The sequence below is a fragment of the Rhea americana genome, unplaced genomic scaffold, assembly GCF_003343005.1.
Source record: "Rhea americana isolate MKP2758 unplaced genomic scaffold, rheAme1 scaffold_243, whole genome shotgun sequence".
Classification (NCBI taxonomy): domain Eukaryota; kingdom Metazoa; phylum Chordata; class Aves; order Rheiformes; family Rheidae; genus Rhea; species Rhea americana.
In genome coordinates this window covers 577261-598982 of record NW_028186361.1, presented here as the reverse complement: position 1 = coordinate 598982, position 21722 = coordinate 577261, and the positions used below count along the sequence as shown (strand labels likewise).

General features: G+C 36.8%; 1 protein-coding gene across 3 annotated transcripts in view; it reads right to left on the bottom strand.

Moving 5' to 3' along the window:
* Window positions 1-21722, bottom strand: part of LAMA4 (laminin subunit alpha 4) — a 107652-nt gene that overhangs the window by 18563 nt on the left and 67367 nt on the right. For all 3 annotated transcript variants that reach the window (XM_085306632.1, XM_085306633.1, XM_085306634.1), the window contains 14 exons: window positions 21600-21716; window positions 19457-19605; window positions 17318-17459; window positions 15925-16021; window positions 15018-15137; window positions 13794-13979; window positions 10592-10731; window positions 9221-9394; window positions 8027-8169; window positions 7469-7631; window positions 6142-6275; window positions 5132-5303; window positions 3012-3143; window positions 1792-1934 (listed from right to left, as the gene is read on the bottom strand). In XM_085306632.1, coding sequence (XP_085162758.1) covers window positions 1792-1934; window positions 3012-3143; window positions 5132-5303; window positions 6142-6275; window positions 7469-7631; window positions 8027-8169; window positions 9221-9394; window positions 10592-10731; window positions 13794-13979; window positions 15018-15137; window positions 15925-16021; window positions 17318-17459; window positions 19457-19605; window positions 21600-21716 — 2012 coding nt within the window. The remainder of the gene's footprint in view (window positions 1-1791; window positions 1935-3011; window positions 3144-5131; window positions 5304-6141; window positions 6276-7468; window positions 7632-8026; window positions 8170-9220; window positions 9395-10591; window positions 10732-13793; window positions 13980-15017; window positions 15138-15924; window positions 16022-17317; window positions 17460-19456; window positions 19606-21599; window positions 21717-21722) is intronic.

The window sequence follows — 21722 nt, the reverse complement described above, 5'->3', positions numbered from 1 at the left end:
TCAGTCGAATGTAAATCTCTCTAGAAAAAGGGAGTACAAATGTCAGTAGAAGATGATTKAATTCTAATACAGACTTATGTTCCTGATGCAAATGGAATGTTGTCACCAGGTTTGGACCATTTTGGACCATTTGGCTTTTTGTTGTCCACCCTTGTCATTAGAATGAAAGCTGAGTACAATATCCAAGATAAAGGTGTAGCTATGCATAAGTCACTTCCTTAAAAACTTCTAAGTACTATGATTGATCACATTTTTACATAACATATTTAAAACATAACATGTAGACCGTTACATATTGTCTACAGATTTTTTTCTGRTATCACTTGTGCCTTACACAGCTATTTTTCCTGCTTTGAAAGTATCTTCCAGGTTATTTTGCAAAATGACCACAATTCACTTTGAAAACTCCAGRCATAATTCATATGATTCATTGTGTATCTTACATCTGTGAACAAGTTTAACTTTYCAATGATTTGGGCAGGTACTGCACATTTGCCTAATATTCTAGGTCCTTCTGGACTTTTTCAGTTTTCTCTAGGTTCAGTTTACCAAGGAAGTTTTTACTATCCTTTGTTGTTTATAGATCATTACTGTATACATTCAGTACCAGCCTTAGCAGAGATCCTTTGGGCATGTGCTCTACATCCTTTATACTGAAAAATTGAAATGTGAAAACTGAAGAGTTACACTATGTTGTATCTTTCCTAGCTGCTTTCTAATACATTGGAGTCTTTTCTCACTCCATCCCAGTAGTTTTCTTATTAGCTCCGTATGACTGACCTTTATAAAGAAAGAGGCTGCGTAAATTGTATCACCTGTTTTTCCCTTGCCACCATTTTGTTTGCATATTCAAAGAAGGCATCACTTTTCTTTATAGGAAGTTTGTCCTTATCATAAAAGCTTCATCTATGTTTTGTATCTGTGACATTATTTATTGATTCAGCCAGTTAACCTGACAACAAAATAAGTTTTCAGAGGATTTACCARTAATACCTAGAAACTATTGTGCAACATTTACTATCTTCAATTTTCTAACATAGAAGGTGTTTCAAAGAGAGACCATATTTTTTGTTAAGAGTTGTGACACTTACATTGGCATCTGGAGTCCTTCTGAAAATGATGGCTTAGCTGTCTCACTCAGGCAATGTGTGTGGCATGTCAGAACAGCATCTGAAGCATCTAGCCTGTTCTCCCTGTGTCACCTTAGTCCAGTGGGTTCCCATTTCAGGAAATGCAAGTTATACAGTCTGCTGAGACTAAGCTTGGCTTCTATCAAATGTTATGATGGGAAAATGAGAATTTTTCTATTCTTCCCAATACTTTCCCACACCCATGTAAAGCTAGCTAACTTGAGTCTAGAGAGAAACTGAGACTGATTACAACTGAAGTGAATGGTAGGAAAAATACCATCTTTAGATTTGAAAATGCAATTGGTAAAGGACTTTGATCCTTCAGCTAAGGCATTTCTATTTTACAAAGATCATTTTGTGCATGGTAAGGAGGAATAGTGCTTCTATATAGGCATGTGTTCTTTGAAAGTGTTTATTTTAAGAAGACAGCAATTCCTGTTACCCTTACTGAAGCTAGACGAGTAGTTGTCCTGAATCATGTCTAATCCTTGGTGCTTCAGAGCTCTTAGAGAAAATTAGAATGGTGTGTAAGGGGTTATGTTTACATAAGATGTTGAGACTGGGAAAATATGACTGTGAGCCACTGGGCACAAGTCATAAAACATTACTTAAATGTAGTGATTGCTTGACAATAATGATTGAATACTGGTTGTAAACTAACCTGGACTGTAAGATCTCAGTAGGCGCTCCTCCAATGTAGATGTCTGTGAATGGCATTGCTGTTCTTTCGTTGTCCATGCTTTTTATATGTCGCCTGTCTACTACCAAGATCATCTTCTTAGAATTGTGGTATATAATAGAAATCTGAAAAGAAAAATATGTACTTAAATTTAAGTGTCCAAAATGTCATATTTTTAAAATTGTCATGGTGATTTTGCACAACTGATTGTACCTTTATGTTTTTTAGCTTTAACAGTAATACCCATTTATCAAAAAAGTTGTTTGTAAATCAGGAAGAGCTGACCACAATTATTAGTAGGGAGCTTATTTTGATGTCTGAATTTCTCTAAAAAACAAAATATTTCACTTATGTCCAGACCTGCACAAAACTACTTATGTCAAATTCTACACTGATGAGCTAATGGAGATCAACTCCATTAATTTCAGGGTGTTTTCTTGATTTATCCAATAGGAAGTTATAGGCATACTTTTATAAATACTTCTTTTATTGTCAAAGAATAAAAGGCTTAATTCTGCTCTGCAAGTTTAACAAAACTGTAGCTTTGTAGATCAGACTTTGAATTTATACCAAATAAACATCAGGTGAAGCAAGCCACTATTGGAGTTTTTTACTGCTGCTGCTATAGCTACACTGGCTTAAAGCAAATTCTCATAAAACAAGATGCAACATGATATTTTTGATCTACAAAGCCCCCAAATTACTGTACACATATAAAAGATGGATAGCTGAATAATCTCCCTTTGTCTGAAATGTGAAATGCAATACTTACTGTAACACAATGCGTAACAGCTAAGGTGATCAAGTTAACAGTGACGTGTTTTTGTGGAGAACTGTATGATTGAAGGATACAGGTTTTCTAKGTATAGTTTCATTTTTAATTATTACACCTTTTCTCCCACAGTAAAGTGTCCCCTGCCTGTAYAGTCAATAACCTGGCTAGTAGTATATAAAATCTGCCCACAAGTGCTGATTTACCAGGAAGCAGGGAGAGCTTTTCCTCTTCACCCAGCTGTGTTGGTGAGAGGGGCATGTGCTCTTTCACATGCAAGGTAGTTATGCAGTCTGCTGTTCTGCCCAGCCTACTGCGCCTGCCACAGCCTGGCTCCTCATCTTTGTGTTCTTCTAATTAGCTTTGGAGCAAACTATTCCTGCCTTGTGTTGGAGTTAGCCAAATGAGGTGACTGTAACCCCATCTCTACCTCATGAAATTTGGCATCGTTAATCTGAGCCTTCTTCATGGAATCCTCTAGCAGAACAGGGCCGGTACTGAAGCCGAAGTCATAGCGAAGGTACAGGAAACCATTGTGCATCTCTAGACTGAAGAACATACTCTGTATAAAACAAAACAGCAGTCAGAAAAGCACTGTGATTGTTGTAGTGAAATTAAGCAGTGTAATCAGAGTGGCTGATACTTATCAGGAACAGTGTGCTACTTGGAAGAGGCCTTTTTGTTTGCAAAACTAGAATACTGTGTTTTGGATTTGTATGTATGGTTATATATGTACTTGTAATATATGTATATACATTCACACACATAATTGTTTGATAAACAATGCTTATTTGGTGGCTTGGTAAACTGTCTATAGGAATAATATTTAGTAGCACAAGTGTGTCAATATTCTTTACCAGCAAAGTATTCCTAATGTGAATAGCTCTATGTATGGGCAAAATAAAACCACATGCCCTGAATGAAGTTATACTGGTGAAAACAGCATTTTGCTGGAATGGCTCTATCTGCAGTAAAAGCTTCTGCCAGCACTGCTATGATAGTACAGAGTGTATCTCTTCACAGCCCTGATCAGCACTGGTATATTTGCTGAAGGCTGGGCAGTAGCTATGGTTTATTTGGGATCCTGAATTTGATTTCAGCATTTCTGGACTGTTCTTGTCTCATTGTTTGGCTTCTGTTTTGTGACCAAGTGACCTAAACTTTAGAAATAGGAGCTCTATTTTAGGAAATCTTCATGGAGCTGAATCTTCCTTGAGAAAGGAAGAGGAGAACTAGGCAATCAAGTTTTACTTAAAATCAAGATCGGTAGCATAGAGTTAGTCTCATTCCAAATCTGAACATAAAGAAACAGAAAGCACAGTTTACAGCAGCTGTGCACCTGGACTGATGCTGTTAATGCTAATGTTTGCATTCTTTTCTGGTATTCATATTGTAAATGTCTACTGGAGACATGGGAACAATAATTCTCAAATCTGCAAGACAAGAATTGCTGTCTCTGACACTAATTATCCAACCCTCAGAAGTCATTACTTAAAGTAGTAAAATTAGGTTTTAATGTAGTCTTTTTTAGTGAAACTGCAGCTTGCATTTTTCTTGAATAGCTTAAACTTGAAAATGAAACAAGGAATACATTCAGAGCATTTATGAGCTGTCCTTGCAGAATTGAGTAATGAGGGGCTGCTTACACAGTCTATCTGAAGGCATCTGTCAACAGGCATGGCCTTCAATGGCTGATATCATACTTGATCACAGCTTCCACCATAACATACAAAGTGCGTATATCACAAAAATTTCTGTAATCTTCTGGTTGGAAAAAAAAAATGAATGATCTGCAATACCACTGTTATACTTTGCAGCAACTGGTTAGTGCAGAACTTCCTGACAGTGAAGGTTGTTGGTGGCATAGTATGTTACAAAGCAAATTGCTCTCCAGAAATTCCTTTTGGAAGTTACCTTATAGCAAATGCTAGGGAGTAACTCTTCTAATGAGAGTAGAATTCATTCCTGTCTGAATGTCCAATGCAGTGGTACATGTAGGTGTGTGGATCTGTGTGTGTGTGCAGACTGCRTCTACACAGTAAACTGAAACTTATTTTATTTATTTGCTGAAACTTACTTTGGTTACTGAAAACTTTAGTTTTCAGTAACTAAAATAAATGTCAAACTCTAATACTCTTCCAAGACACACTTATAAGGTGGTATCTATCACAAAGTGGCTGCTTTATGGAAACTACTTCCTGAAAATTTCCTATAGCTTTGACTGTACATTCAAATTTAAGTAAAGGTGCAAATATTGGGCTTAACTAGATTCTCTCTCAAAGTGTCATCACAGTGGTATGAYCGCTCTGAAGTTCTGACTTTCTCTGTATGAGAGCAGAATCTACCTTAGGGCCCCAGCTTCTCATGGCCTCTGCAAGGTGTCTGCTAATACTCTCGGAACGTATATATGCACCAGCTGAACACAAAATGTTTCTTCATCCCTCAAATGAAATCTGAGGACATAAACATTTTAGATTTTCCATTCACTGCAAATATGGGAGAAGATGTGGTGCTTGCGAATAAAGGTAATTGGCAGAATTTGGTACTCACTCCATTAACCATCAGCAAGATCAGTCCATTGTCTGTAGGTGTGCGAACTTCTATGTCAAACCGAGTCACCTGGCTGAATCTTCCCCGTCTCTCAATGTTTCTTGCCACGGCATAGCCAGAACCATCAAAGAAATAGCTCACAGCCCGGCTCTGAGTGAAAGCTAATTTATTTCTAGGAAAAACAGAGAAACAAAATTTGGCATAGCTTCAACACCAAAGCTCCCCATTTTAATTTAAGGAAATTTATAAGGCTTTACAATTACAATGCTTTCTTGAAATGTTATGAACTGATGTTTGTTCCTGGCAGCAGTGAGCTATTGGCTCTCTACTTCTCTGCTTTTTTTGGATTTTTTTCTAAAAAATTATGTGTAGCTTTGAGGGTGTATCTAACTCTGTCATTAGATCACACTTTTATCCTGTGGTGTATATAGAAGACTRCAGGAAAGTTCTTCTGTATATTCTCATGAAGTGGCAGGGCCACAACCCATCCTCAAGGAGAGGTTTTCATATTAAGAGCTTCCCCGGCTTCTGCACAAATCCATTTTAATTCTCTATGGCCTTTAACTGAGGATGGGCTCTGCTGGGGAGCCCAGGAGAGGTGGCCTGCAGGCACATCTATACTGTCTGTGTTTTCTGGGCATAGGAATACCCTCAAATTTGCTGAACTGCCTAGAGTTAACTGACAGTGGTCATATTGCTCGTGGGGACAGGAAAGAAGTCAGGAGCAGTCCCATCCTATGGCTAGCAGAGTGGGTAATAAAATCTGGGYTGTGCCCCAGCTAACATGCAGGGCAGCAATGCTCTGCATTTCCATTTTGAAGGCATGAGCAAGGATAGGCAATAGCAAATAAGTAAGTTCAACTTGCTGATGAGACTAGGAGGTTAAAGTGACAAGGCTCTTTCTGGACAAGTCAGTATCATCTTCAGATTTGTATTCTGGAAAAAAGTATGAGATATCAGGACTTGCACTTTCTAAACCAGAGCAGAGTAGCTCTGGGATTGTCTCCTACCTGGCACAAGGTGGCGATGTGGTGGTGTTCATGTTATAGATGTGCTTGAAATTGTACAGGCTGATCACATCATCATTCAGGGTAGCCAGTTCCAGGCAGCCGATGAAGCCAGGTAGGTTTAAGCTAGGAGGGAGCTGTGCAGGGAGCAAAGATAGGTAAAAGGAGAAAGGTTCGTTATTTGGTTTTCATGAAAACATTTGTGCCTGGTGTCAGTTTTCTCTCTGAGCTCTTCGTATTTTGAAAAGAATGGGATGATACTACCTTYGAATAGTCTTTGCAGTCCTTATCAACTTATGGCCATTTAGCTGTAAGTCAAAATGGGGCACAGTGAGAACAACAGTTTAGGTAAGGCAACTGCAAACAGGGACTTCCAGTGTAGTTTTAAAGGGAGCACAATTGGTGGAGAAGGGGAAAAGAATTAAGATCTTGCTGTTACATGACTAATCACAGATCTTACTTGATGTACATGACTCTCTCAATAGATATTTCATGTTTAATGTGTAGATATCCTCTTCTGCCTGAAAAATAATTTCACTCCATCGTGAAAGAGAGAGAAATGAGACACCACTTAAAATACAGGGCACCTGGATTCCAAATCTGTACCAGTGGTTAATACTCAGTAGATATTATTTGGAACAGTTAGCAGGATACAGAAATTCATTCTTTTAACAAAAGTCACTGCAAATGGAATTTGAATAGCTGCATTAGTGAAGGGAAAATATAAAGCTAACAGAGCTAGCGTATCATAGTTTTATCATGCTGACTGTTGATACGGATGTTGTTCACTAGGAACTAGACTGAAGCAGCTGTCTCACACAGGTCTTCAGACATGTTTTGCATGGGCAAGTCTTCAAACCATTGTAAGGCTGAATTCTAACCAATCATAATTCAAAATCAAATGGATCACTGTATTACTATTTTGCCAATTGTTGTAATATTAGCAATACATTATTTTTTATTCTTGTTACAGTTGTAGAAGAAAAATTGTAAACATCTAGGACTCATTAGCTCTACAAAAACCTAGCGGCCTGCAAACTTTTTAAGCGAGGCTAATAGGTCTCCTTAGTTTCTGGCTACTACTTAATAGCCAATAAGCTTTTTCCCTTTTACTATCTTTCAGAAAAACTTAATAGCAGCTAATGTGAATCTGGTCATGATGTGCTAGAGAAAGCAGTACTTTTGGCCATGGCTAAGAGATGGAGTCCTAGAATGATAAATGGCAGAATAGGAACATCTTATTTATTAACCATTTCCATTCTGTAATGGAAGTCCTAACAAGATAGTTTTATGTTATTTAAGTCTGAATATGGGTACTTCTCTGACCAACCTTGAAGCCTGGAGGCACGCCACCAACATAGAACACAGTATTTTCAGGTTCTAAATTCAGGAGAGAGCCAGGACCGAGAACTTCTCCCTTTTTGATGAATTTTTCTTCAGCTGTGCTGCTAAGACTGGGCACAGTTAGAAACATTTTGCCATGTCTTCCAATCCTGTAGAGAGGAATTGGAAGAGAAGAAGTTTTCATGTTGTTCGTGTTTTCATTTTCATGCTAGACATCAAAACACCTCCCAAAAATAAAACAAACAAACAAACCAGAAAGAAAGCTCCCACTTCCAAGAAGAGTTTATATTACATCAGTTAGATGATTGGTAGACTGGAAGGAAAGAAAGAGAAACTGTAGACACTTTGTCTTCCTCCCTATGGCCCCTGAGTCCTGACTTTAAAATCACTGGGAATTTCCATTTACTTCAGCAGGAGTAGGAGCAGACACTTAGACTACTACTGATGGACAGTTCTTTCTGGKTTTTTTTATATTTTTATTTATTTATTTATTTATTTATTTATTAACTGTATGATTTTGGTGAAATGTACATTAGAACTTTACCTCTCAATTTTGATAATGCTGAAGTAAGAAGGCCAGGTGCTGACTGGCTTGGAGTCCAGCGGTATCTCCACGTCTTGGCCTCCCAAATTATACGTATACACAAGATTATCGTTCTTAATTGCAAGACCAATGTAATTTTTTGCCTAAAACACCAATGGAGAAGGATGTCAGAGCTACAACAGTAAAAGAGATTTAATGCAGAATGTTAGTAAAGGACAGGCTATGTTAGACAAAATGACACCTTAACTAACAAGCAAAAGTTTTATTATCTAATTGCTTCACTTCACCAGATAGAACTGCACAGAACAAATCTGTCCTCTGAAATTTTATCTCATATCCATTTTGACTGAGGTAAATACAAGGTCATAAGGTGTTTTCTGACTGAAATTTGTCATGTTTAATTGGAAGCTGTTCATCAGTATGTAGTGTGCTGTGCCATATGTAGGGTACAGTAAGAAACATTTGTCTAAAGCCTAGGTATCATGCACTCTAATTAAATTTTCTGCCAAGAGCGGTTTCTTTTCAGAAAAGCCTAAAAAGAAAAGCCTGCCTCTTTACCCTTCTTGATTAATGGCTTGCCAGGATTATACCTAGCTTGTGAAAGATGTGATTTTTCTTCTTTCAGGAACCAAAGTTTAAAGAATAGTTGTCTCACAGCACTTACAGGTGGTGAGAGCGTATGTTCTTTCTACGTGCTTCAAAGTACTGATGTACAGAGTACACAAAAGCAGCACAAGCTAGAGGCAAAGAAACCTTCTAATCTTGTGGATCTCTGAACTTAAAGATTTGGAATCTACAATCTCAGCAGCATAAACCTGGTTAAAATGTGACCCACAAAAGCTAGATAGGGATCAGGAACTGCTTCAGAGCAGCTCAGTACTGACAGTGCAGATGGCAAATGTAGATCACAACAGTGACAATCTCAGTAGCACACTGCGTAGGCAAACTAATTTGCTTCTTAGAGAGAATCCTTCATTGGGGTGAGAAGTCTCAAGGACAAGAGTCTCAGAAGCCSTTGCTCTTAGCATGTCACTAAATCAATGACCAGAATGAATAAGACATGTAGGAGGCACCTCTTATTGTGAGGCATGGAGAAAAGGTGAGAGGAAAAACCAAGAACAAATAACCTTTGCACTGATTTCCCCCCCTCCCCCYTTTTTTTTGGTATAAAAATTAACTGGGTTATTCTCATACATTTTTGTTTCCAAGGTACAAAACAAATCTGTCCGGAGATGCTGCCAGTTGTGGGTTGTCTTTCTGAAGCTTTATGTACAAACTCATGGAAGTGAAAGACTTCAGTTCTTCCAGGTTGATCTTCGGATTGACTTCAACAGCTGACTGACCTCCAAACGTCATAGAGACTTGGACCTGCAGTTGCAAGTGTGCTAAGTGAGACACGTTATTGCTGATTGGGGACATTACTTCATGTCAATGTGCAAGAATTGCCAGCAACCTCCCTTATTACAAGAGTGAAATGGGCACCTACTCAATGTTTATTACAATCACTTAYGGAAGACATTGTAAAGAAAATGAAGGAAATGGATTTAAAATTAATTAAAGTTCCTAATTAACTGTACTTAAGCATATTCTTWATGTAAATTAAATTTCAGTGTTCACAGACATGTGCTTTGTTGAATCAGGGGTGCATCATTATGCATGGCATATAATAAAAATCTTACATAGCTAGAAAACGTCTACTCATAATTTATTTCTTTGCTTTGGAAGTTTTTCTGTCCATGATTAATACTGTTAGAGTGAAATACAGAAGTTACAGTGAAATATGTGCAATACTAATCAAATTTTWAAAAATTTTCATTTTAATTCAAAATGCTTGAATATAACTAAAGCAATATTTTCAAAGTTAAACCACTATAYGCTTGAATGCTGAAATATGTTTAAAGAAAAAATCAAGCACTCAAGCACTGCATGTGTACTGACTGAACTTTGCTTTTTTTAAGTTGATGTATGTGAGCAGCAACACTGGGAATGTGTAATAGTAAACTGAATTTTTGGTTTCTTTGAATGATCTCAAATACATTGTTTTAATTTTCAACCTCAGTGTTATTGTTGTGGAAGTATCCTTCATAATTTGTCAGTATGGTAATGAAAGTATTTTTCTCTATTAAATGTGTATGAGCCAAAGATTCTCCTGTCCTTCAGAAAATTAAAGAAAAAAAAGGAAATATTATGAACTAACAAAGGTTTGTATTAAATTTCCATAATTACTACTGCTTGTAACTAATGTTGCCAGTTGAATAGTGAACTATTATTTTTAACTTTAAATGATTCTGTTACTGTAGCCATCATTAATAGGGTGCCAATTACTTAAGTAAAGTTGCTACCGCAGTAGCAATAGTCTACAGTGAATACCATGGCAATGCTAATTGCTTGCAAATACCAACTGTAAAAAATTTATTAAGTTTCACAGTGCTRTGTTTATCCAAGTGTTGGGAGGAGATAATGTCAAGATTTTGGTTTCTAACATAGCCCAAGAAAATGGAGCTCCTAATAAGATGCATTAGATTATTAGTTCTAGTAACTGAATGTCTCATCCAAAAGTTTTACCTTGCTTGCTACGCTCCTGGTTTGAGCAATTAACTCTCTAATACGCTGAATGCTTGCAGAAATATTGTTTGCTGGTGCCTTCTGTTCTACTCTGCGCAGTTTGTCCAGGAGTTGAGGGAAGACTTCTGTAAGTTTCTTCACTGTAATTAGGAAATGAGTGACASCGTGTAAGAAGCAATGATTTCAGAAAGTGTGGTGATTTGTCAAGGTCTAATATTAGGAAAGTTTTTGGAAAAAAGTTATCTTTGCGCAAAGGGAACTGAATGTGCAGCTTCTAAGTGCTACTGTGTTGTTGCATCTCTAATACTTTCCTCAAGGAGCTTTGCAAATATTAATCAATTTAACCTTTTCGTCTTTCTTCAAAGTAGATAAATGTTAAACCCCATTTTACAGATATGGTAACTGGAGCAGAAAAATTAATTGATCAGCATCTYACTAGGTCCTATAGCTGACCTGGGGGTTGCATCTAGGAGTATAGGTTTATAAGCTCTTCAGAATCATTTTAGGGGAGCTGAAAAGGTTACTTYCCTCAGCTCTCAACTGGCCTCTCTCCTGGAGAGCAAAGGCTGAGCAGGTGATATGTCTGTGGATGGTTCACAGCCCAATGTATTAACAGAGAAACTGCTGCTTTCAGATTGTGGTATTGGCAGGCCTGCACTGTACAGTGGTAGGGCGCCTTAGCTGATGATGCCTTGGAACTTAAAATGTATTTACTGCCTACTCCAACACTTGTGAGTAGTAAACTCCTCAGCTACCAGGCCTACATCTACCAGGGGTCATAAATCAGAGTCCTAGAGCTCCGGTCTTTCACTGTTGTGTCTTTTGGCACATATGTGAGAGGGACTATTGCCAAAAGGAAGTGAGGGTGCTTCGTTGTGTTCCAAAGGAGAGAAACCCATTCCCAGAAAGAAAAGCGGACAGAAAAACTACAGAGAAAGAGAAATAGCCACCCCTAATTATAATCCAATATCATCACATCACATCCATTGACATTCTGCCCTTTAAAGGATACTTAAATATCACTTTTTTTTCATCTTTAATTAAATGGAGGTACAGCTAGCTGAGTATAATTAAATGTGAATTTAGCGAAAAGCTGCATGTATATAAGAAATAACAAATATTAATARCTAATTTTTAATGACATGGCTCCCTATAAATGCTAAGACCAGATTTGTAGGGTTTTCATTTCTATTTTAGGGATTATAAACTTGTGCCCACCTTGCTCTTATTTTCCTCCTGTCATATTTTTTACTCTTGTCTGAAAAGACAGAAGAGAGACATGTCGGTAGAGGAGCTAATCCTGAGTCATACTGAGGTTATAAAGAAAGAAAGGAAGAAAGGAAGAGTCATCTCCAATCACCTTTCCATACTTTGAGTTCTGTGTTGACTAGAGACTGAAGCAKCCTCATTTAGAGCAATACTGAATATGAGAAAATCCCTACAAGGCCGTTCTCTTTTTGAATAGAGTGAAATGTTGTATTGCCAAAGTCCTGCCCTCTACTTTGCTCTCTTCTTTTCTTTTATGTTTTACTCTCCAAGTGCAGTGGAGGAATGGGCCATGTAGAACTTTGTACTATCCAGTTATTCCCCTTAAGTCCTGAAAGGTCTTACATGTTGGGGGTCAATAATCAGCTATTACATGTAAAGCTTACTGTATATACATTTGCTTGGCTGTACTTTAAAGTGTTATTGATTTAGCAAATCCTGAAAGAGATGCAATGAATTCTTGTTAATAMATTAATTCCAGAAGGCATTAAAAATTCTATATTTTAAAACTATCAGTATAGTAGTCAACTTGCAGAATTTCTCTGCCTTTTGAAATGAATGTTCCATGTCACCATGATCACTTGGAAAACCGCCTACATTATTATTCTTAAAGTAAGAAATTACAAACTCTGAAAATAACTTAGCAAGTTTCAACCATCTTCTTTTAATAATTGCCAGCAGAATAGGAAATGTGTATGCTCTGATATCTTGAAAAACTGGCTTTTTGTCTGTTTGAAAATCAGGTTATTAAACCTAAAATAYAGCTGTATCATGAAAACACCGAACTAGTATGTACTAGTACTATGATAAAAATCTCCCCATAAATCTCTTCTTTTTATCCTTTAGAATAGCGTTCTTCAACATAGAAAAATACCAATTTTTTATTTTAGTCTTTGGCATGAAGGTGAGGACGAGAAAAGATAGGAGTCAATCTTACCCAGTAATAAAATGCAAAAGAGAATCCATGGGGAACTGTCAAGAAGGAAATACCTTGACCATACCCCTCTATTCACTTTTTTCATTTTCTTGTATTTCTCCCCAAACTGTCCTTAATATTCCTTGTCCTATAAGCCCATCAGTTTTCTATCCAGTGRCAACACAGGGAGCGTTCTCAGACARACTGCGCAGCCAAGGCATCTTACCCTTACAAAACTCAGGTGCAAGTTTTATTTAAAGGCAGTTTGKATTGGCCRGCTTAGAGGCTTTTGCTGCCATGATAGCATTATTGGCAGGTACTTCGTGCACCTAGCTGAACATTTTTTACGACTTTTGGACTTTGATGGGAGTAAGCAGACTCTTGAGCAGAGCCAGCAGTATATTGAACAATAAATATTGGTAGCTGTAAGCAATTTTTATTCTGGATATTTTCTCTTCTAGGTTGATTCTTTTCTTTCCTAATTGTTCTTTTCCTTCTTTCTCCATTGTCACTTCACTTCTGTTTAACTCTCCCTGTTTCTTTTTCCATTCTTTCCTATCCTTTTCATTTAAGTTCTGTAGTCTTCTTCAGTTTCCTTTTTTATCTTTTTATTTACCTTCAATTTTTCATAACAACCCCTCCCATTTTTCATCTATTTTTCTCCTTCCCCTCAATTTAATTATTTATAATAATAATAAATTATTATTTATAATAATAATAAATAATAATAACGATAAAAAAGAATTAATGTGATGCTTACAAGCTTTTCCAGTAATCACTTTGAAGCCAGCAAGACTTCAGCCCCTAGCACTTTTGGAAATGACCAAATATCTAGAAGTTTTAGAATAGAGTCAAGTCTCTATTTAGGCAGCTGCTACTTTTAGAGATGTTTTCCGGTACTTAAATCTATAAGATAATATGCAATGAATGCAATGGATATAAATGATACCTGCAACATGATGTTGCTATAATTTCCTGCCCTGGTAACACTAAGGAAYAGTAAAACTCAGGTCACAATACCTGCATCCCCAGCTGAGTGCACGGCCTTGTCATACGCTGATGAACTKTGTTTAAAGTCCTGCAGGTTCTCAGACCACATCTTCACGTTCTCGTCCATGGGTGTCGTAGCCTGTGTTAYTGTCATGGTAGCACTTACTGCCTCTGCGGTCTTCAGTTTAGCTTGCTCCAAACGTTGTCTGGCTTCCACTGCAAAATACATAGGGAATGAAAATGTGAACTCTACCAAAGAAGCAGGTGAGCTATAGCTAATATTCAGTGCGAAAACTAAAGAGATTTGACCTTCTACAAGATGRGAACCTACCCAACTTCGGTAATTTGGTTTTCTTTTTAATTCTACAGAAAATGTTCAATACTTCCAATGGTCTACTGTTAAATTAATTCTTAAAATTTATCAAATCCTCATTTTATTATCATTTGAGATTCTTACAATTATGTCTTTTCAATACTCTTGGATTCTAGTGTGTGTTATATAACCAATGGCTTTGGAATAGAGATGAAGAAATCCATTGCTTTCCATGATTTTTTAAAAAGAAAATGAACATTTTTGTTATCATTTTTTAATGAAAGGCTTTTTTTCAAGTAGAAAAATCCAAGAAACTGAAGAGGTTTTGTTTTTTYGTAAGTACATTTTGTTTTTATTTTTTTGAAATTACCAATTGCAGTATTTGTAAAACTGTGGCATTTTTCACGTGATAATTTATTGGAAGTAATTCCCAGCCATTCTTAGTTAAAGTTAATAAAAATTCTTGACTGTGTCTACTGTGGACATCCCTACACCRTAGGACATACTTGTTGCATGCTCTGTGATGTTTTTGAAAAACTACGGTGAAATCTTGTAATTGAACATTGCCAGTTATTACCTCCCAAATACTCTACTTGCCAGGTGTTATGTGTATGTGAATTAGATTTTGTTTATCAATGCAATAAATACACAGACTTGTGGATTCTACAAGTCTGTAAAAATACTGAGAATAACATGGSAGAGGACAACTGTAGTAAGGAGAGGTCAGGAATGCAAATAATTTCAGATGGCAAAGTATACAATTTCATCATGAATGTATTAAAGCTGTAAGTGTTCTGATCAGGTCTCATAGTTTCAGTCAAATTCCTTTACATCTCCTCAGGACTGAAATCTTAGTATCAACTTCATAGGCCATTTGCAAAGACAAAAAAAAAAAATGCTATTAAGCATATTAAGGCGAAGAATCATAAAGTTCCTCTTACGTCCTGGCTCTGCTGATTGCATTTTTGTGATGGCTCTCGTCAGTTGGCTTCGTAGAGCCTGCGTTCTGGCAAAAGTTCCATTAACATGCTGGCTGGTGTCCGCAATGATKAAATTATTACCTGTGGGGGAGGAATAAGAAGTATAATTGAATGGCATCAAAGAGGCATTTAAAATAGGTATATTTTATCTTACAAAGTTATCTTATTATGGGTTTAATACGGTGTAGACAGTACACCATGGCCTCTTTTAATATAGCGCATACTTGTAATGTTGACTTCACATAATATAAACTGAAAAGCAACCTTGCAGCTTATGGCTGTTATTGACCTGCCACAGAGCACCTCAGAAAAATCTGGAGATCTGTGTCTCAGTCACCATCATCGCTCTCTACTAAACCAGAACTGCCGAGAATAGCTGCAACAGGTATACGGGAGAAGGCTTAAGGAACTCACGAGGTCCTGAAAATTGAAGTGGACATTTCTAGCATTACAAATCTTTCATTCACCTTCAGTGAAGAAAATGTCAAAATTGTTTATTATTATCCTTCACGGATAAATCCATCTTTCTGAGCACTTAGATTCTTGTGAATTGATTTTAAACTAGTTGATTGAGTTTATCTACCTGTCAACACCTGTTTGTAGGATCAGGTATTTAAACAGTCGTTGTATCTGAAGAGTTGTTGTATCTGAAATGATTCTTTTGTAAATGAAATAAACTTTCAGCAGCTGGCAGGATAATACAAGAACTACTCAAACTGTGCCCTTGGCCTTTTCAAATACTCTGTATGCTAAGTTTGATCAGTACACTATTTGTTACAGCAACAATTCTGCCTTAGTGATATGCTTTTGAAATCTCTTTTAATATGACTTATAACTGACTGGAAAAGTAGAAAGGATGTATATTTACTGGCATCTGCTGCCTGCTGTAGCTCCATCGCTTGATTGAGAAGTTCTTCACTTTTACCTTTGTGGTAAATGATCTGAGTATCCATTCCAACTACAGCCTACAAGTGCGTTTCAAAAAAGAAAGAATAATACGTATCAAAATGTTGTTCTTTGTTATGTTTATTTGTAGACAACATACTGTCTCACATAAATGTAAGTACAAAGTCATTGCAGTTTCATTTTCTCAACATGGATGACTGGCAACTGAATTAGAAAAAAAAATGCCTGAAAAGCGCATATTCTTTAGATTGCAATTAAAGTTTAAGGAAATATATGCTTTCCAGACAGCTACACTGAATAACTAAGATGCAGAAAACACAGAAGTCCTCTTTAGTATTCGACTCCAATGTGGCCAAACTGATATTCATGCTACACATTAGGCACTGTGACTGTTCACTTTTACTGGCACCTCAGAGRGATGAGGAACATGTGCATTAAGTAGGGAACAGATGGGCAGTCCTGGAAGCACACTGTGAGCAGAGGGCTGGATGAGACATCTCTTGGTTCCTCAGGCCCCTGTGCTCAGCTCTCGGAAAGGTCTTGTGTGTGCTGGGGATATTGAGACCAGAATCACCTCYGGGGGGAATGCAGTTCTTCTGATGTGTGGGGCAGGCCTTTTTCCACTCTGCTTCTATGTCTGTGTGCAAATCAGCCCTCTTTTAAGCAACTGACCATCATCTCTGAATTAAAATAGGATAAAACACAGTATGTTTGTGTCTAGACCTGACATTATGTCACGTTTTAAACCCATACCAGCAGCGGGTAGTCCATATAATAAGCTAATCCTGTAATCTAACCAATTCCTCTTCCTATCCCTTCCATAAACTAAATTGTAGCTTTTTTTAAAAAAGGAAATGATGATATAAAAACAGATATGAAGTATTTTAGAACAACAAGGCCATAGGAGGAAAAAAGTCCGTATCACTGCATTGAGCATGCAAGTGTAGTGATTGCTTCACTTTAACTTTGTATGAGAAACAGTAGTGGTTCTGTTAGGTGTCTTGACCTTTCCTGCCACATTGTGCTGTGTGGAGTACGAGGACTAGCGCACTAAAATGCCACATCAGTGTTCCTAAAGGGCCAGAGATTTGTCCAGGCATTCCTAGAAATGCCTCAATTTGAGTGACAGCACAGGGCAGCAGCATCACTTTGGGACAGGAGGAATCTATTTCATCTTTTGGAATAATAKGGGAATTTAGATAGGCAGAAGCTAWTTCAAGAAAAAAGAAYGAAGCAAGGTGTGCAGTGAGAACTTTATGGCTGTTGGTGAATCTAGATCTYGTTTTTTCTTCACCTTTAGGCATCCAAAGCCCATAAGACATTGCAAAGTAAAAGCTGATATGAAAATTACTTACATCATTAACCTGGTTTGTTGTGTTCAGCACTGACAATGCAACTTTATTTGCATCCTCAATATAACTGGCAATGTTTTCATAGACATTTGAGGCATTTATTGCTCTTTGGACCAACCCATTTGTATCAACACCATACAAATTCCTGTTAAAAGGAGAAGAARAAGAGGACAACATCAAACCAAATTAATCAATTTGAAACTTGAAATTTTCTGTGACTTCTGATTACATTATCACATGCGCATATACATATACTTGGCTTAAGCAGTACTCTCATAATTTCTTTGTGTATGATCATTTATGTCAATCTGAAGCAGAAGAAAACTGAAGGTAGAAAGCACTTTCCAGCGGTTTAACTTTGTAAATTTTGCCATTAACTTTTATGTGAMCAGCAACAGGTGTGTTGCTGAGCTTTTATCCTTTTAAAATCTAGATTAGATATTCCGTAAATTCATTGACTAACAGTTGTCCTACTGTAGGGATCAGCCTTGGATGTGATGAAAGGGCCTGTGTGTGTCAATAACCATGAGAATTATATCACYGAGCTGTTTATAGTAACTGGGCATGGGGAAGGGAAGGACCAGATGAAAATGCCCATTGGTCATAAAACTTAACAAWAAGTTAGGTTAAAAAAATGTAAGATAGCTGTGCTGGGATGGTAGAGCCTGATTTGTACCTTAACTGAGAGGAGGTATTCAAGAGGGATTTAAAATAGTAATTGGTTTAGGGCTCAGCCTTCAGCTATTAGTAACTTTATATTGGGTTTCATATTTAGTGATAAACAGAATTCAGAGGATATAGAAGATGTCTTCGTATGTATGCGTATTCACTTCTATGTGTTTGCAGACCGAGGCGCTTCCAGATTCAGTTCTGTTGCAAGAATTTCAAAAGCTTCCTACTATATTCCTCCCAAGACAAAAGARGAAATTGTATTAAATAAAAGCGTAACAGGCTTATAAAGCAAAGCCATAAAACAAAAATGATTTGAAGACAGGTTAAATGTTTTAGAAGATTAAAGTTTCACCACAGGAGAATCTCTTCAACAAATAAAGGGTCAACACATTTCCATCTGTATACTTCACAATTAGTTCTGTTTGCTTTCTATTAAATTCCTCGTGTGCCACTAGGAATTAGTAGTCATTTTAAAATTATTTCTATGAGAGATGAAGGCTAGCTCTATGGGTATTTTCTTTCAAATGATCCCACTTCCCACATTTAGCTGACCTCAGACAGAACATACTGCATGTTTTTTAAGTTATCTGTAGTTTGTTTAGCATTATAGAACAGATTTTTTTACAATTTTATACAAGAAAACTGTCTATTTTTCTGTTTTACTTGCCCATCAAGGGCATACTAATACTAAGAAAAAATGGTATTTAGATGAGATATTGATGAGTATTAAAAATTTATCTTACAAAAACATATGCCCRTGAATAATGTAAGTTGTTTTAGAATTTGATGAATGTTTTTCTTTAAGAAATCATTTATAGCAGTCATTTTCTGTGTGTAAACACTGTTGCAAATAAAGTCATATTTCAAACTTGTCTATAGGTGACTATAGTAAATTGAGGAAAGCTCATGTATTTATCATCTTCTAGCAAAACAAGAAAATTTACAATAGCTTTTTGATATTACAGTGGGCTAGTTTTACGGGTCATGATCCACTGAGTACCTGAACTAACTTCAGCTGTAAAACAGTTCTTGAACAAAAATGATCACAAAGCTCATTTTTTTGGTCCCTATTGCTGAATGTTTTTAATATGAGTGAACTTATTCACATGAACCGTTCCTATAAACCCCACTTACATTTGTCAGTGTTATATTACTTCTCAGCAATCTACTTTTTCTATTCTCTTGTTATGGAAAGAGGAGAATGTGTCAAATTAGAAAGTAGAGAAAATCACGGAAGATATATGTTTGTTTATTCTTTGAAAATATTCACAGATTTTTGCCTAGCTCAAGTTCAGCTTGCTCTTCTGGACCATGACAGTTCCTCCCATACATCTCTTCACAGTGATTTGTTTAACACTTATTTACAGACAGCATATCTAATATCACTGTGTTTCTGCTTGTCTTCATGTTCATCCAGCTGCTCAACCAGTAACACTTGTATGAACAAAGTTATCTGAAGTTAAATTTTACCGATCCAGCTCATCAGCAAGTCTTCTTAGGTTGTGGGCATGATGCATAGCCTTTTCTACCAAATCATCATCAAACAGAGACAGATTGGCTAGTTTTTCTTGCAATTCCTTTTTCGCTCCATCTATTTCTGCGTAGAACCCTGACGCATTCTGAACAATATATGGAAGGAAGAGAAGATGAAAATTGTAAGAAACAAATCTATATTTTAATTACTATTTTTAATTTTATCTTTTATATTGTTATTGTGTTATTTTATGCTTTAACACAAAAAGAGGAAAGATTGAAAAGAGGCTGTCTAATGAATGCGAATGGGGCAAGACAAGTACAGGAAGACAAAAATCAGCCAAAATTCCATAAATTACATAAAGATATTAAAGAGATGTGAATAAAATACAAAAGATAGACAATTGAGAGATRTATTAGCATCCTTTATGTTTGCTCCAGAATGATGGCAATGCCTATCCTTTGGAGTCAAGTGCTAATAGGTAGAGTRATTAAACTAGATCTTTGCAAAATCCCCTTGCTGTGACTCATATTAAATTAGGAGATGGAAACTATATATTTTTTTTGACATGTTCTTTGTAAAGACTGCAGGCCAGAAATTAGCTTTTGARTCTTCTAAACTGTATCAATGCAAGTAAACTAATGCTGCTGGGATGGACAAGCTTACATAGTGTCGAATGATTGACCTTGTTAGTGCATGGTCCCTGGTCCCTAGCTCTGGCCAGCCAGCACTCCCTTAAACCTGCCTCTCTGGAAGCAGCCTGGGGCAGTGCTTGTGCCCATGGACGATTTGGAGGRGACTTGTTGCTGGAAAGGGGCAGAGGGTTTAGCTGTATGACTTTGAGAGCTGTACCATGCYGTGGAGGACTGACCCTGGCCCTGTTTCCATCTCCCTGTGTAGAGAGAGCCCTGAAGCTAAGACTTAYTGGATTAATTTGATTTATAAGAGTTTGCCTGAATACTACCTCAGTATATGTATAGGCAAGGAGATGTAGTATCCYTTTGCTGTAGCCGTACTTCTTCTTTATATAAAATTATTGTGGAGAAGACCAGATAGGCCTGCATGCATCTCCTCTCTGATATACAATCTTCCTGATAAGTCCTCACAGTCTGAGGACTGTAATAGTGGCCTCAATATACAGGATAAAAGGATGAAGGAGTAAAGTGTGAAGATACTCATTGCTAATGAGGATGTAAGATGTATGATTTTCCCAAACTGCTTCCTTCCCTGCAGTGTATTGTGTGTAAACTTATTGATGGGAAGGGGGAACCCCAATCAATAAACTGTAGCAATTTGTTTAGCAGAAAACATAAGAAAAAAAGTTACATGGCTTAATCACACAGGGATGATTATTCTTGAAGATGGTTGTCTTCTTTTTTGGCTTCTCAAATAACTTCTTCAAAGAAAAAAGAATAGTTTTCGTATTTGTTTTTATGCTAAAAATAGGATTGAACAGTAATGGCCAAAAATACGTGTATYTGGACAATTTTCATTTGTGTTAAACTACCTCAAAATTTTAATATAAAAGAAAAGATTTGGTAAAACAGCAAGTTTTGGTTAGCAAAACCCCAGTTTTATTTGCTCCATTTTTTCAAAGAAAGACCAGAAAATCATGGGAATGATTAATCTTTTAAAAGTTTCCTACCTTGTCTCATTTAAAACACTGAATCTCTAATCTCCAGTCTCACAGGAGGGAGGATTTTTATAAGATAATGGGCTTACATTTAAGTTTTACACTCTAAYGATCACTGTTTATAAGACTGAGATCTGGGCTCTTTAACCTTATCCTAAGCTCACTAGCAGGCATGAACAACAGTATTAAGCATATAGTACAGTCAGTATTTGTTTTGGCCTTTCGGCAGCCCCTTCTAAGGAAATAATTGAGAAGTCCACAGCAAAGTCCTTCATTCAAGTGTGCCTACAGTAATGTGTCTTTACGATGCATATTCTTCTGAGGCAGTAAAATGTAATTGCAAAGCTTTTCAGCAGAAATACTTATACTTTTCCTGGGGAATATTTATCAGTATTTCAGTGAAGCAGTATAAAAAAAAGACTTGTGTTTAGTGGTCTAAACATATGACTTTATAAAAGTTCAAAAAAACAAGATGGATCATTTAAACAAGTCACTGAGGCACCTACCTTTATTAGCTYGCTTAACTCTGAGTTGATTTTTTGTGATCCTGCCAAAATATCTGCGGCACTTAGCAGAATGCTGTTCACTTCATTTTCTTGCTCTTTTATTTTCTCATGTTGTTTCTACAA